Genomic DNA, 15,221 nt, shown 5'->3' on the forward strand with positions numbered 1-15,221 from the left:
CAACATTCCCACCTCCTTTTTTGCTTTCTCTTATCACTCTTCTTTCTGTCTCTCAAAGCTGAGATGACAAGGTTTGAGAGAGGGGATCTAGCTCAGAGGGGCAGTATAAAATTGTATAAAATTTGTATAAAATTTCTATATATACAACAAGATTGTTGTATATTTTATACAAAATTGAACGCCCCTTTTTCTCTTTCCTGTTTTCCCTATTTTTTTCTGTTGTATAAATTGAAATTTTATACAAGGGGCATTCAATTGAATAGATTAAACCATGACAAATATTAAATATGTCACAAAAGAAGAGGGAAAGAGTTGAAGAAAAAGAGGAAAGACAATGATCAAAGTTGTCTTAATGTCCTTATTACATTAAAAAAAGTCATTATTACATTTAAAGCCATTTCTTTCTTTTTTTAAATGCATCTATTTTTTTCTTATCAATTACAAGGATTATAGAGATGAGAGGAGTCATGTTGTCACCAAACAGGAAGTCCATACCATATCTTCTGTCAGTATTATCTTACGATCTTCTAGTCTTTTCTTTCAGTTTTTTTTTCATTAAGAGATGATGATGATGACGATGATGATGGTTTAACACAGCTTTATATTTGTTTAAGTAGATTTCAATAGTGATCTATTTATCTCTAAATGATGTTCTCATATTTAAGTCCTTTATTCACAGTGCAACAAAGACCCAGAGATGATGCGCTGATGGAGCTGGCCATGAATGACTACGATTTCCATTCGGGCTCAAAGCTGCATCTGCTGGATTTGGAAATCCAAGAGGCGTTTCTCTATTTCATGGCCTCGATCCTGAAAGGTTACCGGTCCTACCTAAGACCTATTACACAAGCACCGTCTGAAACAGCGACAGACGCAAGCTCCCTCTTTGAACTTCAAGGTAAATGAATGGTTTCTTAAGTTTTCTTTTTTTTAAAAAAATCTTTTTATTGAGCTTGTAATCTCATAAGATAACATGAGTTAACATTGAAAGAGTGAGAACATTTTGTTTTTATAGAAAGTAGGAAAATGAAGAAAAAAGAAAAAAGAGAATGAGAGAGAAAGGCAAAGAAATAAAACATGGAAAAAGATTTTTTTTTAAAAAAAAAGAATATATACCCATTTCCAACCTTAAAAGTGCTTGTTTTAAAAAAGAAAATCTATTTCTTTAAAAAAGGTTTAAGGGTTTATTGACTTTCTTCTTACTTTGATAGTCCGATAGTCCATTTCCAGTCCATACTTTGTTTTGATTCTACTTCCCCTCTGTCTTCTTATCCTTAAGATTGTATACTTTCAGCAAATGAGGTCTATCTTCATTTGTTTCAGGTAGTCTTTTACAAGGCCACAATTAGTTTCTTTCTTAGGTAGTCCATGATTGGGCGTCAACCAGTATGTAAGTCTATCCATGTTCATAATCTCTAACACTTTATACAACCAATCTACTTTTTTCGGTATATCTGTTTGTCTCCAATTTCTGGCATAAACTATTCTAGCTGCAGTAACCAGAAAGTTAAATAAGATCTTATTTTTTATCTTTTTCTATATCTAACATCCCTAGTAAAAAATATTCTGGTTTTCTTTGGATCTTCGTTTTAAGTATTTTCTGAATGGCTTTGTTTATTTCTTTCCAATACTGTTGTGCTTTCGAGCACAACCACCAAGTATGAAAGAAAGTGCCCGTCTGTTGGCCACATTCCCAACATTTATTGGATACATCTTTAAAACATTTTGAAATTTTATAGGGTGTAATATACCATCTATACTGCATTTTAACCAGTTTTCTTTCATGTCATAAGAATAGGTATACAGTAGAGTCTCACTTATCCAACATAAACGGGCCGGCAGAACGTTGGATAAGCGAATAAGTTGGATAATAAGGAGAGATTAAGAAAAAGCCTATTAAACATCAAAATAGGTTATGATTTTACAAATTAAGCACCAAAACATCATGTTATACAACAAATTTGACAGGAAAAGTAGTTCAATACGTAGTAATGCTATGTAATAATTACGGTATTTATGAATTTAGCACCAAAATATCACGATGTATTGAAAACATTGACTACAAAAAAGTGTTGGATAATCCAGAACGTTGGATAAGTGAGTGTTGGATAAGTGAGACTCTACTGTATTTAAGTCTTTGATTCCAAGCCTTTTCCCACTGTCTCAGTTCGATTTGGTGCCCAATGTTCTGGGCCCATTTAATCATACAATCATTTATTTGTTCTTTTTCCGTTGACCACTCTAATAATTGTCTATATATTTTAGAAATTAGCTTATTATCTGTCTTCATAATATTGTCCCAAAAACCCTTTTATCTGCAAAACCTATTTCTTTGTCTTGTCCAAATGATTCTATTATTTGTCTATACTAGAACCATGAACAATTAGGAAAATTAGCTTTAATCTCTTTTTCCTCTTTTAATTCTATTTGGCCTTTTTGTTTTATCAATAAATCTTCATAAATGGGCCATAATTGCCAGCCCAATTCTCTTCTTTGCAAAGCTTCCAAGGGGGATATCCAAATCGGAGTTTTGTTATAAAATCTTTTCTTATATCAGTCCCATATTTTTATGAGGCCACCTCTTATAAAGTAATTAGAAAAGTTTCTTTCTACTTTTGTCTTATTATACCAAATATAGGCATGCCAGCCTCTTCTTAAATCGAAGTCTTCCAGGGTTAATGTTTTCCACTTTTTTAAAGTTGCCCAATCTTTAATCCAAATCAGTCCTGAGGCTTCATAATATAATCTTAGATCGGGTAGACCGAAGCCTCCTCTTTTTTATTTGTCTATTAAATGTAGCTGTTTTATTCTAATGTTTTATTCTTACCCTGCCAAATAAATTTGGATATATCTTTGTTCCAACTGTTAAAAATTTTCAAGTTTCTGATAATTGGTAGGGATTGAAATAGATACAACAGTTTTGGCAATATGTTCATTTTAATTCTGGATATTCTACCCAAGAGAGATAACTTCAGATATTTCCAATTGTCTAGGTCCTTTTTAATTTCTTTCCATGTCTGTTCATAGTTATTCTTCATTAACTGACAATTTTTGGCTGTAATGTTAAGGCCTAAGTATTGTATTTTGTCTACCACCTGCATTCCTGTTATTTTTGATAGATCTTCTTTTTTCTTTTATGAGATACTTTTTGTGAGAATTATCATTTTCTTTTTGTTTGTTTTCAGGCTCGAGACTGCACCATATTTTTCAATTTTGTTAATCCATTTCGTTATGTTGTCCAATGGATTATTAATAATATAAATAACATCATCGGCAAAGGCCCGAAGTTTAAATTCCTCTTTCTTTATTCTTAAGCCTCTCAGGTTTGAGTCCTCCCTAATTTCATTGAGCAGAATTTCTAGTGTCATGATAAAAAGTAACGGAGAAAGGGGGCATCACTGTCTAGTACCTTTGGTTATTCCTATTTTTGGTGATTCTTGCCCATTTATTACTATCTTTGCTTCTTGTCTTTCATAAATGGCCTCTATTGCATTCGAAAAATGGTATCCGATATCAATTTCTTTCAGCAATAATTTTTAAAAAATCCAATTTCAGTTGTCGAAAGCTTTTTCTGCGTCCAAATCCAATAGGGCTAATTCTTTCACTGTTCATTTGTTAATGTGTATATTTGCTAACCTGTATTCTATGTATATGTAGATTTGCCAGCTTAACATCTTTGATGTGATGAGGGGTTATAGACATGTGATTGTACTGAGCATGTTCAGACTCATGACTCCATTTTTATTCAGTGTGATATTGGACTGCAGTGTGTTAAGTTTGCTTTACACCTCAGTGGAGGTGGATGCATGTTACTGTTTTGGACTTCAGTAGAGAAGTATGACCTATGGTCTTCAGTGAGTACAACTATATCTAAAGACTTTGGACTATTAATTAAGAATGATATCCTGTGTACTCAACACAGAGAAGCTACATCCTATCTATAACTGAACTTTAATAAGAGATGTGCCTGTATTTGTTTGTGAGTAAACAAAATATGTTATTTTTCAAAGAAGACTTTGGGTTTTTTAAATCTCGGAGTGCATATTTTAAACTAAGAGGTTTCAAGGGAATGTATATGTTTTGGGCAATTAGAACTGCAACTGCAATTTCACCTTCCATCCTCTGCTAACTAAATGTATTTTTGTAGTGGCATGTCTTTGTCCTTGACAGCTCAAAGTCATGGTTCTTCAGTTTAACAGCTGAGTTACCTGTATTGCATTGCATGAATGCTTATGAATATCACTTGTTCAAAGGGTTGACTTCTAACAAGGTAATGCTTTTCCTGACTAGTGGTTTTCAAAAGATGATCCTACATGTTCATGGAGACTCACATTTGCCAAATGGATAGGACATCATTTTTCTTTTTTAATAATGTTATGATCTCCATCTATTTCCAAAGGGAGACATGATAGCCATGTACAAATATGTGAGGGGAAGTCATAGGGAGGAGGGAGCAAGCTTGTTTTCTGTTGCCCTGCAGACTAGGACACGGAACAATGGCTTCAAACTACAGGAAAGGAGATTCCACCTGAACATCAGGAAGAACTTCCTGACTGTGAGAGCTGTTCGGCAGTGGAACTCTCTCCCCCGGACTGTGGTGGAGGCTCCTTCTTTGGAGGCTTTTAAGCAGAGGCTGGATGGCCATCTATCGGGGGTACTTTGAATGCGATTTCCTGCTTCTTGGCAGGGGGTTGGACTGGATGGCCCATGAGGTCTCTTCCAACTCTACTATTCTATCATTCTATGATTCTATGTGCCTAGAAACTGGTTGCAGTTATTTCCAATTTTATTTATTTATTTCCAATAAATTTACATTTAAGTTTGGAAATGATTGAAAATGAAAGTTGATTTAGGCATCATATGGGAAAAAGCCCATTACAGTAGAGTCTCACTTATCCAAACCTCGCTTATCCAAGCCTCTGGATAATCCAAGCCATTTTTGTAGTCAATGTTTCCAATATATCGTGATATTTTGGTGCTAAATTCGTAAATACAGTAATTACAACATAACATTACTGCGTATTGAACTACTTTTTCTGTCAAATTTGTTGTATAACATGATGTTTTGGGGCTTGATTTGTAAAATCATAACCTAATTTGATGTTTAATAGGCTTCTACTTGATCAGTCCTTATAATCCAAGATATTCGCTTATCCAAGCTTCTGCCGGCCCGTTTAGCTTAGATAAGTGAGACTCTACTGTATTTGGTAACCATAATTTCCAAATCCAGGACCCATGTGCTTCTCCTTCCCTTTCTATCTTTATTGGCAGCCTGTGGTTGAATGTGTGTTTAGAGCACATTGCTCCTCAAAAGCCACGTTCTCCTGTTTAAAAGGACAGAAAGGTTGGCTTTGCAGAGCCAGCATTTAATCCCAATGTGCTGACCTGCGATTGAACCATCTGACACCCAGAGGCCACTATCAAGCCCTTTTATCACTATTTGAACAGTATCTAAACAACAATACAGTAGGATTTAGTATCCAAACAACAGTTCAGACTCCAGGAAATCACACAGGGGAGGGTCTCCATTGTCGGTTGCCAGCTTGTTTAGATGTAAACTACTTTTCCCCTTTCTGCACAGCTTGTCTTATTTCATTCCAGTTTTCAGTAGAACAAATGCTCTTTCCTCCCTCCTGCTCAACCATGCTTATAATATCTGTGTTTCGCGCAGGGTTCTTAAAAAGCCGCGATCGTTCGCATCAGAAGTTTTACACCATGATGACCAAGACGCAGATGTTTATCCGCTTCATCGAGGAATGTTCCTTCGTGAGCGATAAAGATGCAAGCCTTGCGTTTTTTGATGACTGTGTAGACAAAGTAAGTATGGGCCTAATGATCTTTCTTTGTTGCGGAATAAATGAGGAGACAGCCAGCAAGATTTCTTGGGAACATGAAGCCATTTAAAGTGGGTTACTCAACTGTATCAGAAAATCATGGGAATGTGCAGTGAGGAGTTCAACAAAACAACAGCCTTTTCCCAAAGGCTGTTAGATCTAACACGTCTATGGCAAGCATCCTCAGAGGTTGTGATGTCACAACCTCTGAGAATGCCTGCTATAGATGTGGGCGAAACATCAGAAGAGAATGCTTCTGGAACATGGCCATACAGCCCGGAAAACTCACAGCAACCCAGTGATTCCAGCCATGAAAGCCTTCAACAACATGTAGTCCACCTCTGCCTTTTTTTAGCTGCCATTATCATATTAACCCGATGCCTCAGGTGAGAGATTCTTTGGATAGGGGGGTTCAGCAAGTTGTATGTGGAATCCTTAGGACTTTAACCACTTTTTATAGCTTTCTTTCTCTCAACTTTGAAATGAGAAAGAACTTTATGGCAAAGGAAACATGTCAGAACTTTTGGTTGTTTTTTGAGCCACCCATTCTGTCAGTGGCCTTCTTTCACATAGACAACATCGAGAAGAATGTTCTTCCTAGCTGTGATCCATTCTTCTCTTGCTCAGGAATATGGATGTGGAATTTCTTCACTGTCAGACGAATTAGAAGACTCTTTTCTTGCGTTGTTCTCATTTTATTTTCATGTGGGCCTTCTAGTCTTAATTTTTGTGGACTGAGCAACATGCTTATTTTTGGAAGACTGTTGTGTCAAGCAGAGCTGACGGCTAGCTGAGAGGACAAATTCAGGAATGGCGCGTATCACCATATTGTGATGCTGCTTCTGTACTTTGCAGTATATCTATCTGCATGTCTGTCAGTTTGTTTGTACCACAAAGGCTGATGCTAGGTGGTGGCCCTCTGTGATGTTACTGGGAAAGAAAGGTGACCTGTGTATATGAGAAAGGGAGGAAAGACACAGAAAGAGAGCTATGTTGCTATGGAGACGTTGGGAAGTAGGACCTATCAGAGCTGGAGAAGGGAGAAAAGAGAGGGGAAGGAATAAATGAATGAATGAATGAATGAATGAATGAATGAATGAAAGAGAAGGGAAAGAAAGAAAAGAAGAACAAAGGAAAGGAGGAAGAAAGAAAGACAATCAGAAAGAAGAGGGAGGGAGGGAGGGAGAGAAGGAAGGAAGGAAGCAGAAAGAAGGGATAAGAGCAGGGGAGCAGTGATCCCAATGACACCTGTGCAACGCCAGGTATATATGCTACTGCATTTATATACGAGTAATTGCTTCTGACAGAATTAAAGTCCAGCAGCCAAGGGATCGACGTCTTTGCACCTTTTGTTCAATCCATTGCATTACCCGCAATCCAGACTGTTGCCTTTGAAATTTCTGTAAAATGCAGAAATGTTTCTGAAGGTGGTGACATTTATTCTTTGCAAGTGTGCCCTTGAGGCAATTGTTGCAATCATAAAAGAACAAGTCACACACCTGAGAGGCACACAAAAGCTGTGACATTGGAGCCTATGCCCCATCTCCCAGGAAGGTAGCCACTAGGTCCCTAAAGGGCTGGTTTATTGATTCCAGTCCGTTTTCCCTGTGAGCCGAAGTGCAGGCGGCTTGCATTCATGGAGGAAATGATGAAGAAAACAGACTGTTAAGAAACTGTTGCTTTATTCATCTGATTGTCATTCCTCATTTGGACAAAGTCTGCTCTTCACTGCAGGGAAATGAGCTTAGCATTCCAAATCAACTATCTCATACATACACACACACACAAATTAATAAATAAGCTTGGCATGTTTTTGGAATGGCTGAAAAAGATCCTTCTTTTGGGAGACAAAACCCCCAATGTTGAATTATTTGCAAGAAAACTCTCTGAAGTCAATATGACATTTTTAACATAAAAGGAGTCTGCTTTGAAACTGCAGATGTCATTTGAAAGCAGTGTGTTGAAAAACAACCTATCATCTTGATGCCGAGTTGCTTAAGTTATTTACAAAAGGAAATTGGAGGCCCAGAATTTTTCCCTTCTTATTTTAAAGAGATGAGAGGGAAAGCCTGGAAAAAATGACAGCTAGTGATAGTTAATTAAGAGGGGAAAGCATTTATGTTGCTTGCATGTCCCTGCAATGAATCTGATTCCACTTTCTCTGGTTCCCAAATATCATGCTTTGAAGAAATAAAAATTCTAAATCCCCTTTATGCAGGTTGATATGGATAGGACTGGGGAGACGCGGCTCATGGAGCTGGATGAGTCCTACAGGAGTGAGCACACGGTTTTCATCACTCCCCCTGAGATCCCTCACCTTCCCAATGGAGAAGAACTTCCATCGCAGTACAGGTAATAACCCCTTGGCGCATTACAGTAACCTAGTGGACTGTTATAGGCATTAGCAGCCTTTCTTTTGAGCTGTAATTTGGCATAGACCAGTGATTAAAAAAATGTGTAAAGGAATTAGAACGTTCTAATTGGGCATTCCAATTAATGAACACAGAAGCTGAGAGAACTTACTTTCTTTGTTGGCTTTGAATGACACATGGGACAGAGTCATTTCCATTGTAGAACCAAAGAGTTGGAAGAGTTAAGCCACTGTATTAGGGTGTGGTGGTTAATGCAATGGGAGTAATAAAGCTATAATGTCAGCTCACCACAGCCGCTCCTGAATGAACACACACAAGACTCTCTGTGATATCACCAGAAACTTTTACTGTAGGAAACATGAACATCAGAAAAGCCAAGAATGGGATACTACGGCCAACCCTCCTTTATATACCCTCCCCCTCATTTGAACAGTCTCTTCCCGCTCAGTAAAACCCCGCGCAAATTCCCCGCCAAGTCCAGCAGCCGTTTCTTCTCCAAGTCCTGAGCCACAGGTGTCTTATCAATGTCAGTGACCCTGAAACTCAGAGCCACATCCAGGCTCTAGTAGCAGGGTTCTGACATGGCGTCCTCCTCCCCTTCATCCTGGAAGGAAAAGATTAAACACAACTATTGTTCTCCGCCGTCCAGAGTTCCTTTATACTTTTTTAACAGGCTGCAATGGAATACCGGGTGTATCTTTCCTAGGTCCTTGGGTAGCCTCAGCTCATAGGTCACTTCGTTTATTCTTTTTGCTACCCTGAATGGTCCTATATAGCGTGGAGCCAATTTCTTGGATGGGAATCCCAATTTTAGGTTTTTTGTGCTCAGCCAAACCAGATCTCCTTCGCCCAATTTGTCCCCCTCTCGGCGCCTACGATCCGCAAAGAGCTTGTACTTCTTTTGTGTTTCCCGCAATGCCTCTACCACGGTTTGCCACCCTTGCTTGATTTTGGCCGGCCATTCCTCGTCGGTCTGGCCCTCCCCTTCCTTCCACTCGGGTAGCCTGGGGAAAGGTGCCACCTTCTGTCCGTATATTATTTCGAATGGGGCACGACCTGTGGCCGAATGTACGGCCCCGTTAAAAGCCATCTCAGCAAACGGTAGAAGGTCCGCCCAATCATCCTGTCTATAATTGGTGTACATCCTTAAGAATTTGCACAGTGTCTGTTGGGTACGTTCGACCCCCCCGTTGGTCGCGGGATGAAAGGCCGAGCTCAGGTTCCTTTCTGCTCCTAACAGCTGTAAGAATTTTCCCCAAAATTTTGCAGTAAATTGGACTCCCCGGTCGCTAATTATTTTGTCGGGACACCCATGTAGGCGATATACATGCTTCACATACAAATCAGCAAGTTTTTCAGCTGAAGGGAGTTTTGGCAGGGCCACAAAGTGTGCCTGTTTTGAGAATAGGTCCAATATTGTCCAAATGTATCTGTGGCCTCTGCTGGGGGGTAGTTCGCCTACAAAATCCATGGCTACGCATTCCCATGGCCTCATGGGCTCCACCACCTTCTGCAATAGCCCCTGGGGCTTCCCCGGTGGTGTTTTTCCCTCTGCACATAATTCACACTGCGTGACGTACCCCCTGGCGTCTTTCCTCATTCCGGGCCACCAGCATTGTCTGGCCAACAGTTTAATAGTCCTGGTGGGGCCTAGATGACCCGCACCTTTGTTATCATGGTACTTCCTTAACATTTCTCGTCTTAAACATTCAGGGATATACAATTTCTTATTTACAAACACCAAATCCCCACACAATTCTCCCTTTTCTTTGTTAGTTTGTAACCATTTGTCCATTCCATACGCTCGCTTCAACTCTTCCTCCCATATTTCTCCTCCCCCCGTGGAAATGGCAGTACGTTTGTTTTCTTTGGCCGCTTGTGCTCGAGTTAGTACTGCCAGGCCCCATTGCTTATCTAGGAATAGGCTCCCTTCAGATTCCTGAATTCCTCCCCCGTGCTGAGGCATCCGAGAGAGAGCGTCAGCGAGTATGTTATGTTTCCCCTGGAAGAATCTGAGTCTGAAATCAAAACAGCTGAAATATTGGGCCCATCTAATTTGCTTCGCTGATAGTTTACGAGGGGATCTTAGATACTGTAAATTTCTATGATCAGTCCACACCTCAAACGGTGTTCCACTTCCTTCCAGAAAGTGTCTCCAGCACTCTAGTGCTTTTAGAATAGCTAAGGCTTCTCTCTCCCAAATTGGCCAGTTTTTTTCTGTATCGCTAAACTTTTTTGACAGATAGCCACATGGCTTCAGGTTCCCCCCCTCGTCTTTCTGCAGCAGAACTGCCCCATATGCCCGGTCTGACGCATCGCAATGTAATACAAAGGCTTTAGACATATCAGGGTGCTGTAGGACAGGCTCCTCAGTAAAACGCTTTTTAAGGGCTTCGAAAGCTTCTTGGCATTCTATTGTCCATGTCAGTTTGGCCCCTGGGGCCTTCACTTTGGCTGTTTCTCCCCTGCCTTTAGTCTTTAACAAATCCGTTAATGGCAAAGTGAGGCGCGCAAAGTCCTTGATAAATGTTCTATAGAAGTTTGCGAACCCTAGGAAGGATTGCAGCTGCTTCCGTGTTTTGGGGGCTTCCCACCCCCTCACGTCTTCTACCTTCGCAGGGTCCATCGCCACTCCCTGGGAGGAAATCCTATACCCCAGAAAGTCTATCTGGTCTTTATTGAACTCGCACTTGGCAAGCTTCGCATACAGTTTTGCTTCTCTCAACTTTTGCAGGACTTCCCTGACTAGTTCTATGTGTTGCTCCTTAGTCCGAGATATTATCAATATGTCATCTAAAAAAACAAAGACCCCCTTGTACAACAATGGATGCAACACTTCGTTGATTAATTGCATGAACGCGGCACCTCCGCCGCACAAACCGAAGGGGAGCACACGATAATTGAATAATCCGAATGCACAGGAGAAGGCCGTCTTCCACCTGTCCTCTGGTTTGATCTGCAATTTATGGTACGCTTCAATTAAGTCCAATTTAGTGAATATCTGTCCCTCCGATAACTGGGCGATCAAGTCCTTCACTAAGGGTAGGGGGTATTTATTTACAGAACTGATTGCATTCAGGCCCCTGTAGTCAATGCAGAGCCTCAGCGTTTGGTCCTTTTTCCGCCTGAACAACACAGGCGCCCCTAGAGGGGAATTTGAAGGCTCTATGAAACCCCTCGCTAGGTTTTTATCAATGTATTTTCTCAGTTCCTCCTTTTCCCTAGCCGACATTGGGTATATTTTTGCCTTGGGAAGCTCTGCTCCTGGGACTAGCTCTATCTTCACTTCAACTCTCCGCTTCGGTGGGAAACTGTCTGCTTCCTTCTCATCAAATACGTCCACAAAATCCCGATACTCTGGGGGTAATTTATCTGCCAGTTCTGCTATCCTGATAGAGTCTTCCTCCCCCCTTTTCCCCGGCTCTCTCTCCACTTCCTGGCTCCCTTCTTCCCACTTCATCCTGAAGATCATGCTCTTATCCTCCCAGTTGATTTGCGGGTTGGCCTGCCCCAGCCATGGCATGCCTAGTATAACATTATAGCTGGCTATTTGTGATATCACAAATGACACCTTTCCTTCCCAACTCCCTATCTTACACTTTACATCTTCGGCACTGTACTTAGCTAATGATCCCGATGCTGTGGATCCGTCCAACTGCGAGAAAGCTATTGGGGATTCTAGGTTCGTTCTTTCGCATCCCAATCCCTCGGCTAATTCAGGGGAGATGATGTTCCTGGAACATCCACAATCCACAAATGCTTTGCAGGTTGCTTGTTTGCTGCCACTTTCAAGCTGAATGGGGACCACTATCATGGCTTTGTCCTGACTTACCAACCCCCCCGAGTGGTGCCTCATCGGTGGTTCTTCCTCGGTGCGTTTCCCTGCCACGGCTCTTGGTTTGGGCGGGCCTCCGCCTTCCCCTTTTCTCTGCCAGCACTCGGCAGCCCTGTGGCCCAAACGGCCGCACACGAAGCAGCCCCTCCTGCTGGTGCTCACGTTCCCTGTCGGCTCCGTTCTCCTCCCGGCTGGGGTTGATCCCTCCTTCCGGCTCCCCTCTTTCATCTGCGGCCGCTGCTGTAGCCCTCCCCGGTGCCTCCTCGCCTGGGCCAGCGATGTCTCGACGCGCCCCGCCAGCTGAATCCATCCGCGCAGTGTGTCAGGCTCATCACGATGCACCGCCCAGGAGAGGATCTCCCGCCTGAGACCCTCTTTGAAGAGTTCTATCTTTGTTACTGCAGACCATTCCGGCACCTTTTCAGCGAGGCATTGGAACTCCTCCGCATACTCAGATACTGACCTCTGCCCCTGGGAGACGGTCTTCAACTTCTCCCTCGCCCGGATCTGCTCCAGTGGATCTCGGAAACGGGTCTCCAGGGCCCCCATAAAGCGTCGGAGTGACCCCAGACATGGGTCGCGCCGCGCGTGCAGTTGAACGTACCAGCTGGCCGCTCCCCTCTTCAACACTGCACCAATGGCCCGTACCCGGCTGGATTCCGTTCTAAAAGTGTGAGCATTGTCCTCCATATAGCCCCTCACCGTGGTCAGGAAAAAATCCAGTTCAGAGGACTCTCCCCCAAACTCGATCCTTAGTTCCTCTCGTCTCGGTAGGGGTCCCTGTGGTGGCAACCCCCAATTCTCCGCCCGTCGCAAGCCCCCTTGCGGACCAGTGGGCCCCGCTGCTGCTTCTCTTGGCCCTGTGCCACGCCCGGCATTCGCCAGGGGCACCAGGGTCTCAGTTGGGAGCGTAGCCGGGATTCTCGGAGGCTTTTCCCCTTCGTCGTCACTCTCCTCCACCCGCGTCAGGCTTGTTTGGGTCTTGGGCCGGGCACCGGGCTCCTTTCGCATTTCCCTTCCCTTCGGTGCTGGGAGGTCTGCAAAGCCCTGGCTGCTTCCCACGCTCACGTCCCACATTGAGCTAGCCCGAAGTTCCCTTCCTCTCTCCGGCTCCGCCAAAACCGCCAGGCGCTCCATCGCCCTCGACATCACTGCCAGGGTGGTCTCCATCGCCGACATCCTCTCCTCCAGAAACACCATCCTTTGTGGGCCTGGGGAAGGTGAACCTTCCTCTCCTCCGGTGCTGTCTCCCCGCACCACTCCACGCCTCTGGGTTACCCCATTTGGCTGGGCATAAGCGGTGGATGACGCCAGGGCCGCCAGCTGGTGGAACTCAGCGTCCGGCTCGGGAGTGGCCCTTTCCGACCTTCCTCCTCCTGCGCCCAAGAGCTCTTCATCCTCCACTTGCATGTTACACCTCACCGCTACAGCGGGATGGTGTCCGTATTCTTGGCTTAGTGTCAGCTCACCACAGCCGCTCCTGAATGAACACACACAAGACTCTCTGTGATATCACCAGAAACTTTTACTGTAGGAAACATGAACATCAGAAAAGCCAAGAATGGGATACTACGGCCAACCCTCCTTTATATACCCTCCCCCTCATTTGAACAGTCTCTTCCCGCTCAGTAAAACCCCGCGCAAATTCCCCGCCAAGTCCAGCAGCCGTTTCTTCTCCAAGTCCTGAGCCACAGGTGTCTTATCAATGTCAGTGACCCTGAAACTCAGAGCCACATCCAGGCTCTAGTAGCAGGGTTCTGACACTATAATAATAAAGCTTTATTTATATCTGCCCCCTCTTCCCAAGGAAAGTCGGAGTGGCTTACAACAGGAAAGACAATATAAATAATACTAAACACACAACAATGTAAGGTTGTAGTTATACTGAGTAAGTTTGATGAGGGTTGATGAGAGTTGTTGAAGGATGGATGGTGTTTTAGAGAGTGTGCTGGAGAATTGTTGCTATGAGTAGAAGCTGTAAAGTTTGCATATTTTGTATATACTTTGCATACTGGTACAACAAAGGAGAATAAGCCTTCCTGCTTATTTGGGAAAGAACAAAAGTCTCTGTGTGTTTTGTTGTTTGAGAAGACCACTCACTAAACTGTGTTTTGGGATACCTGGTTCTTTAACTGGGACTAATAGTAACTTCCGCAAGAACAGGAGTTTTATGACTGAATAGAACCCCTGACACTCTAGTCTAGAACGTTTCTGCCATGCCATCCGGCCTCTGTTTAAAAGCCTCCAAGGAAGGAGCTTCCACCACACTCAGACATAGAGAGTTCCACAGTTGAACGGCTCTCATGATCATAACCCAGAATATCAAGGCAGAAAAGTCCACAATATCTGCTTTGAGCTGGGTTATCTGAGTCCACACTGCCATATATTCCAGTTCAAAGCAGAAAATGTGGGATTTTCTGTCTTGATTATCTGGTTATACAATTGTGTGGAAGGGCCCTCAATGGAATTGCCTTCCTCGGGAGCCTTCAAATAATAAAATCCTAGAGTTGGAAGGGGTCACAAGGGGCCATGTAGTCCAACTCCTTTCTGCCATGTAGGAACACACAGTCTAAGCACTCCCAATAGATAGCCATCCAGCCTTTGCTTGAAAACCTCCAGAGAAGGAGACTCAAGTGGGCTCCCGAGGCAGCCTATTCCACTGCCAAGCAACTCTTAGAATCATAGAATCATAGAATAGTAGAGTTAGAAGAGACCTCATGGGCCATCCAATCCAACCCCCCACTAAGAAGCAGGAAATCTCATTCAAAGCACCCCCATCAGGAGGTTCTTCCTAATGTTTAAGTGGAATCTTCTTTCCTGCAATTTGATTGGCTTCATCTCGCCTAGCCTTTAAGAAACTTTTGGGTTTCCTAATGGTTTGGTCAGCAACGCCCTTCCAGCATGACCAGTGACAAGGAATTATGAGAGTAGTTGCCCATAACATCTGGAAGACCACAGGTATATTGCCCCTTATTCCACCACACATCTAGGCTGTTTCAATGTCCCTTGTTTTGCAGTTTTGATTCAAATTGGGATAAGACTCTAGTAATTACAAGTGTCAGACAAGTTATTTCAATAAAGTTTGTGTTGTCTTCCTGCAAGTCCGTTTTTTAAAATCCAGCGACTTCATTGTCTCTTTAAAATGAATTTGTGGGTTGACATTGATTTCTAAGGGTTTCC

At 42.8% G+C, this 15,221-nt stretch overlaps 1 protein-coding gene across 6 annotated transcripts in view; it reads left to right on the top strand.

Moving 5' to 3' along the window:
- Nucleotides 1-15,221, top strand: part of dennd4a (DENN domain containing 4A) — an 80,462-nt gene that overhangs the window by 33,475 nt on the left and 31,766 nt on the right. For all 6 annotated transcript variants that reach the window (XM_062963322.1, XM_062963321.1, XM_008120843.3 and 3 more), the window contains 3 exons: nucleotides 680-898; nucleotides 5,672-5,817; nucleotides 8,053-8,186. In XM_062963322.1, coding sequence (XP_062819392.1) covers nucleotides 680-898; nucleotides 5,672-5,817; nucleotides 8,053-8,186 — 499 coding nt within the window. The remainder of the gene's footprint in view (nucleotides 1-679; nucleotides 899-5,671; nucleotides 5,818-8,052; nucleotides 8,187-15,221) is intronic.

This window comes from Anolis carolinensis, unplaced genomic scaffold (genome assembly GCF_035594765.1).
Source record: "Anolis carolinensis isolate JA03-04 unplaced genomic scaffold, rAnoCar3.1.pri scaffold_11, whole genome shotgun sequence".
NCBI lineage: Eukaryota > Metazoa > Chordata > Lepidosauria > Squamata > Dactyloidae > Anolis > Anolis carolinensis.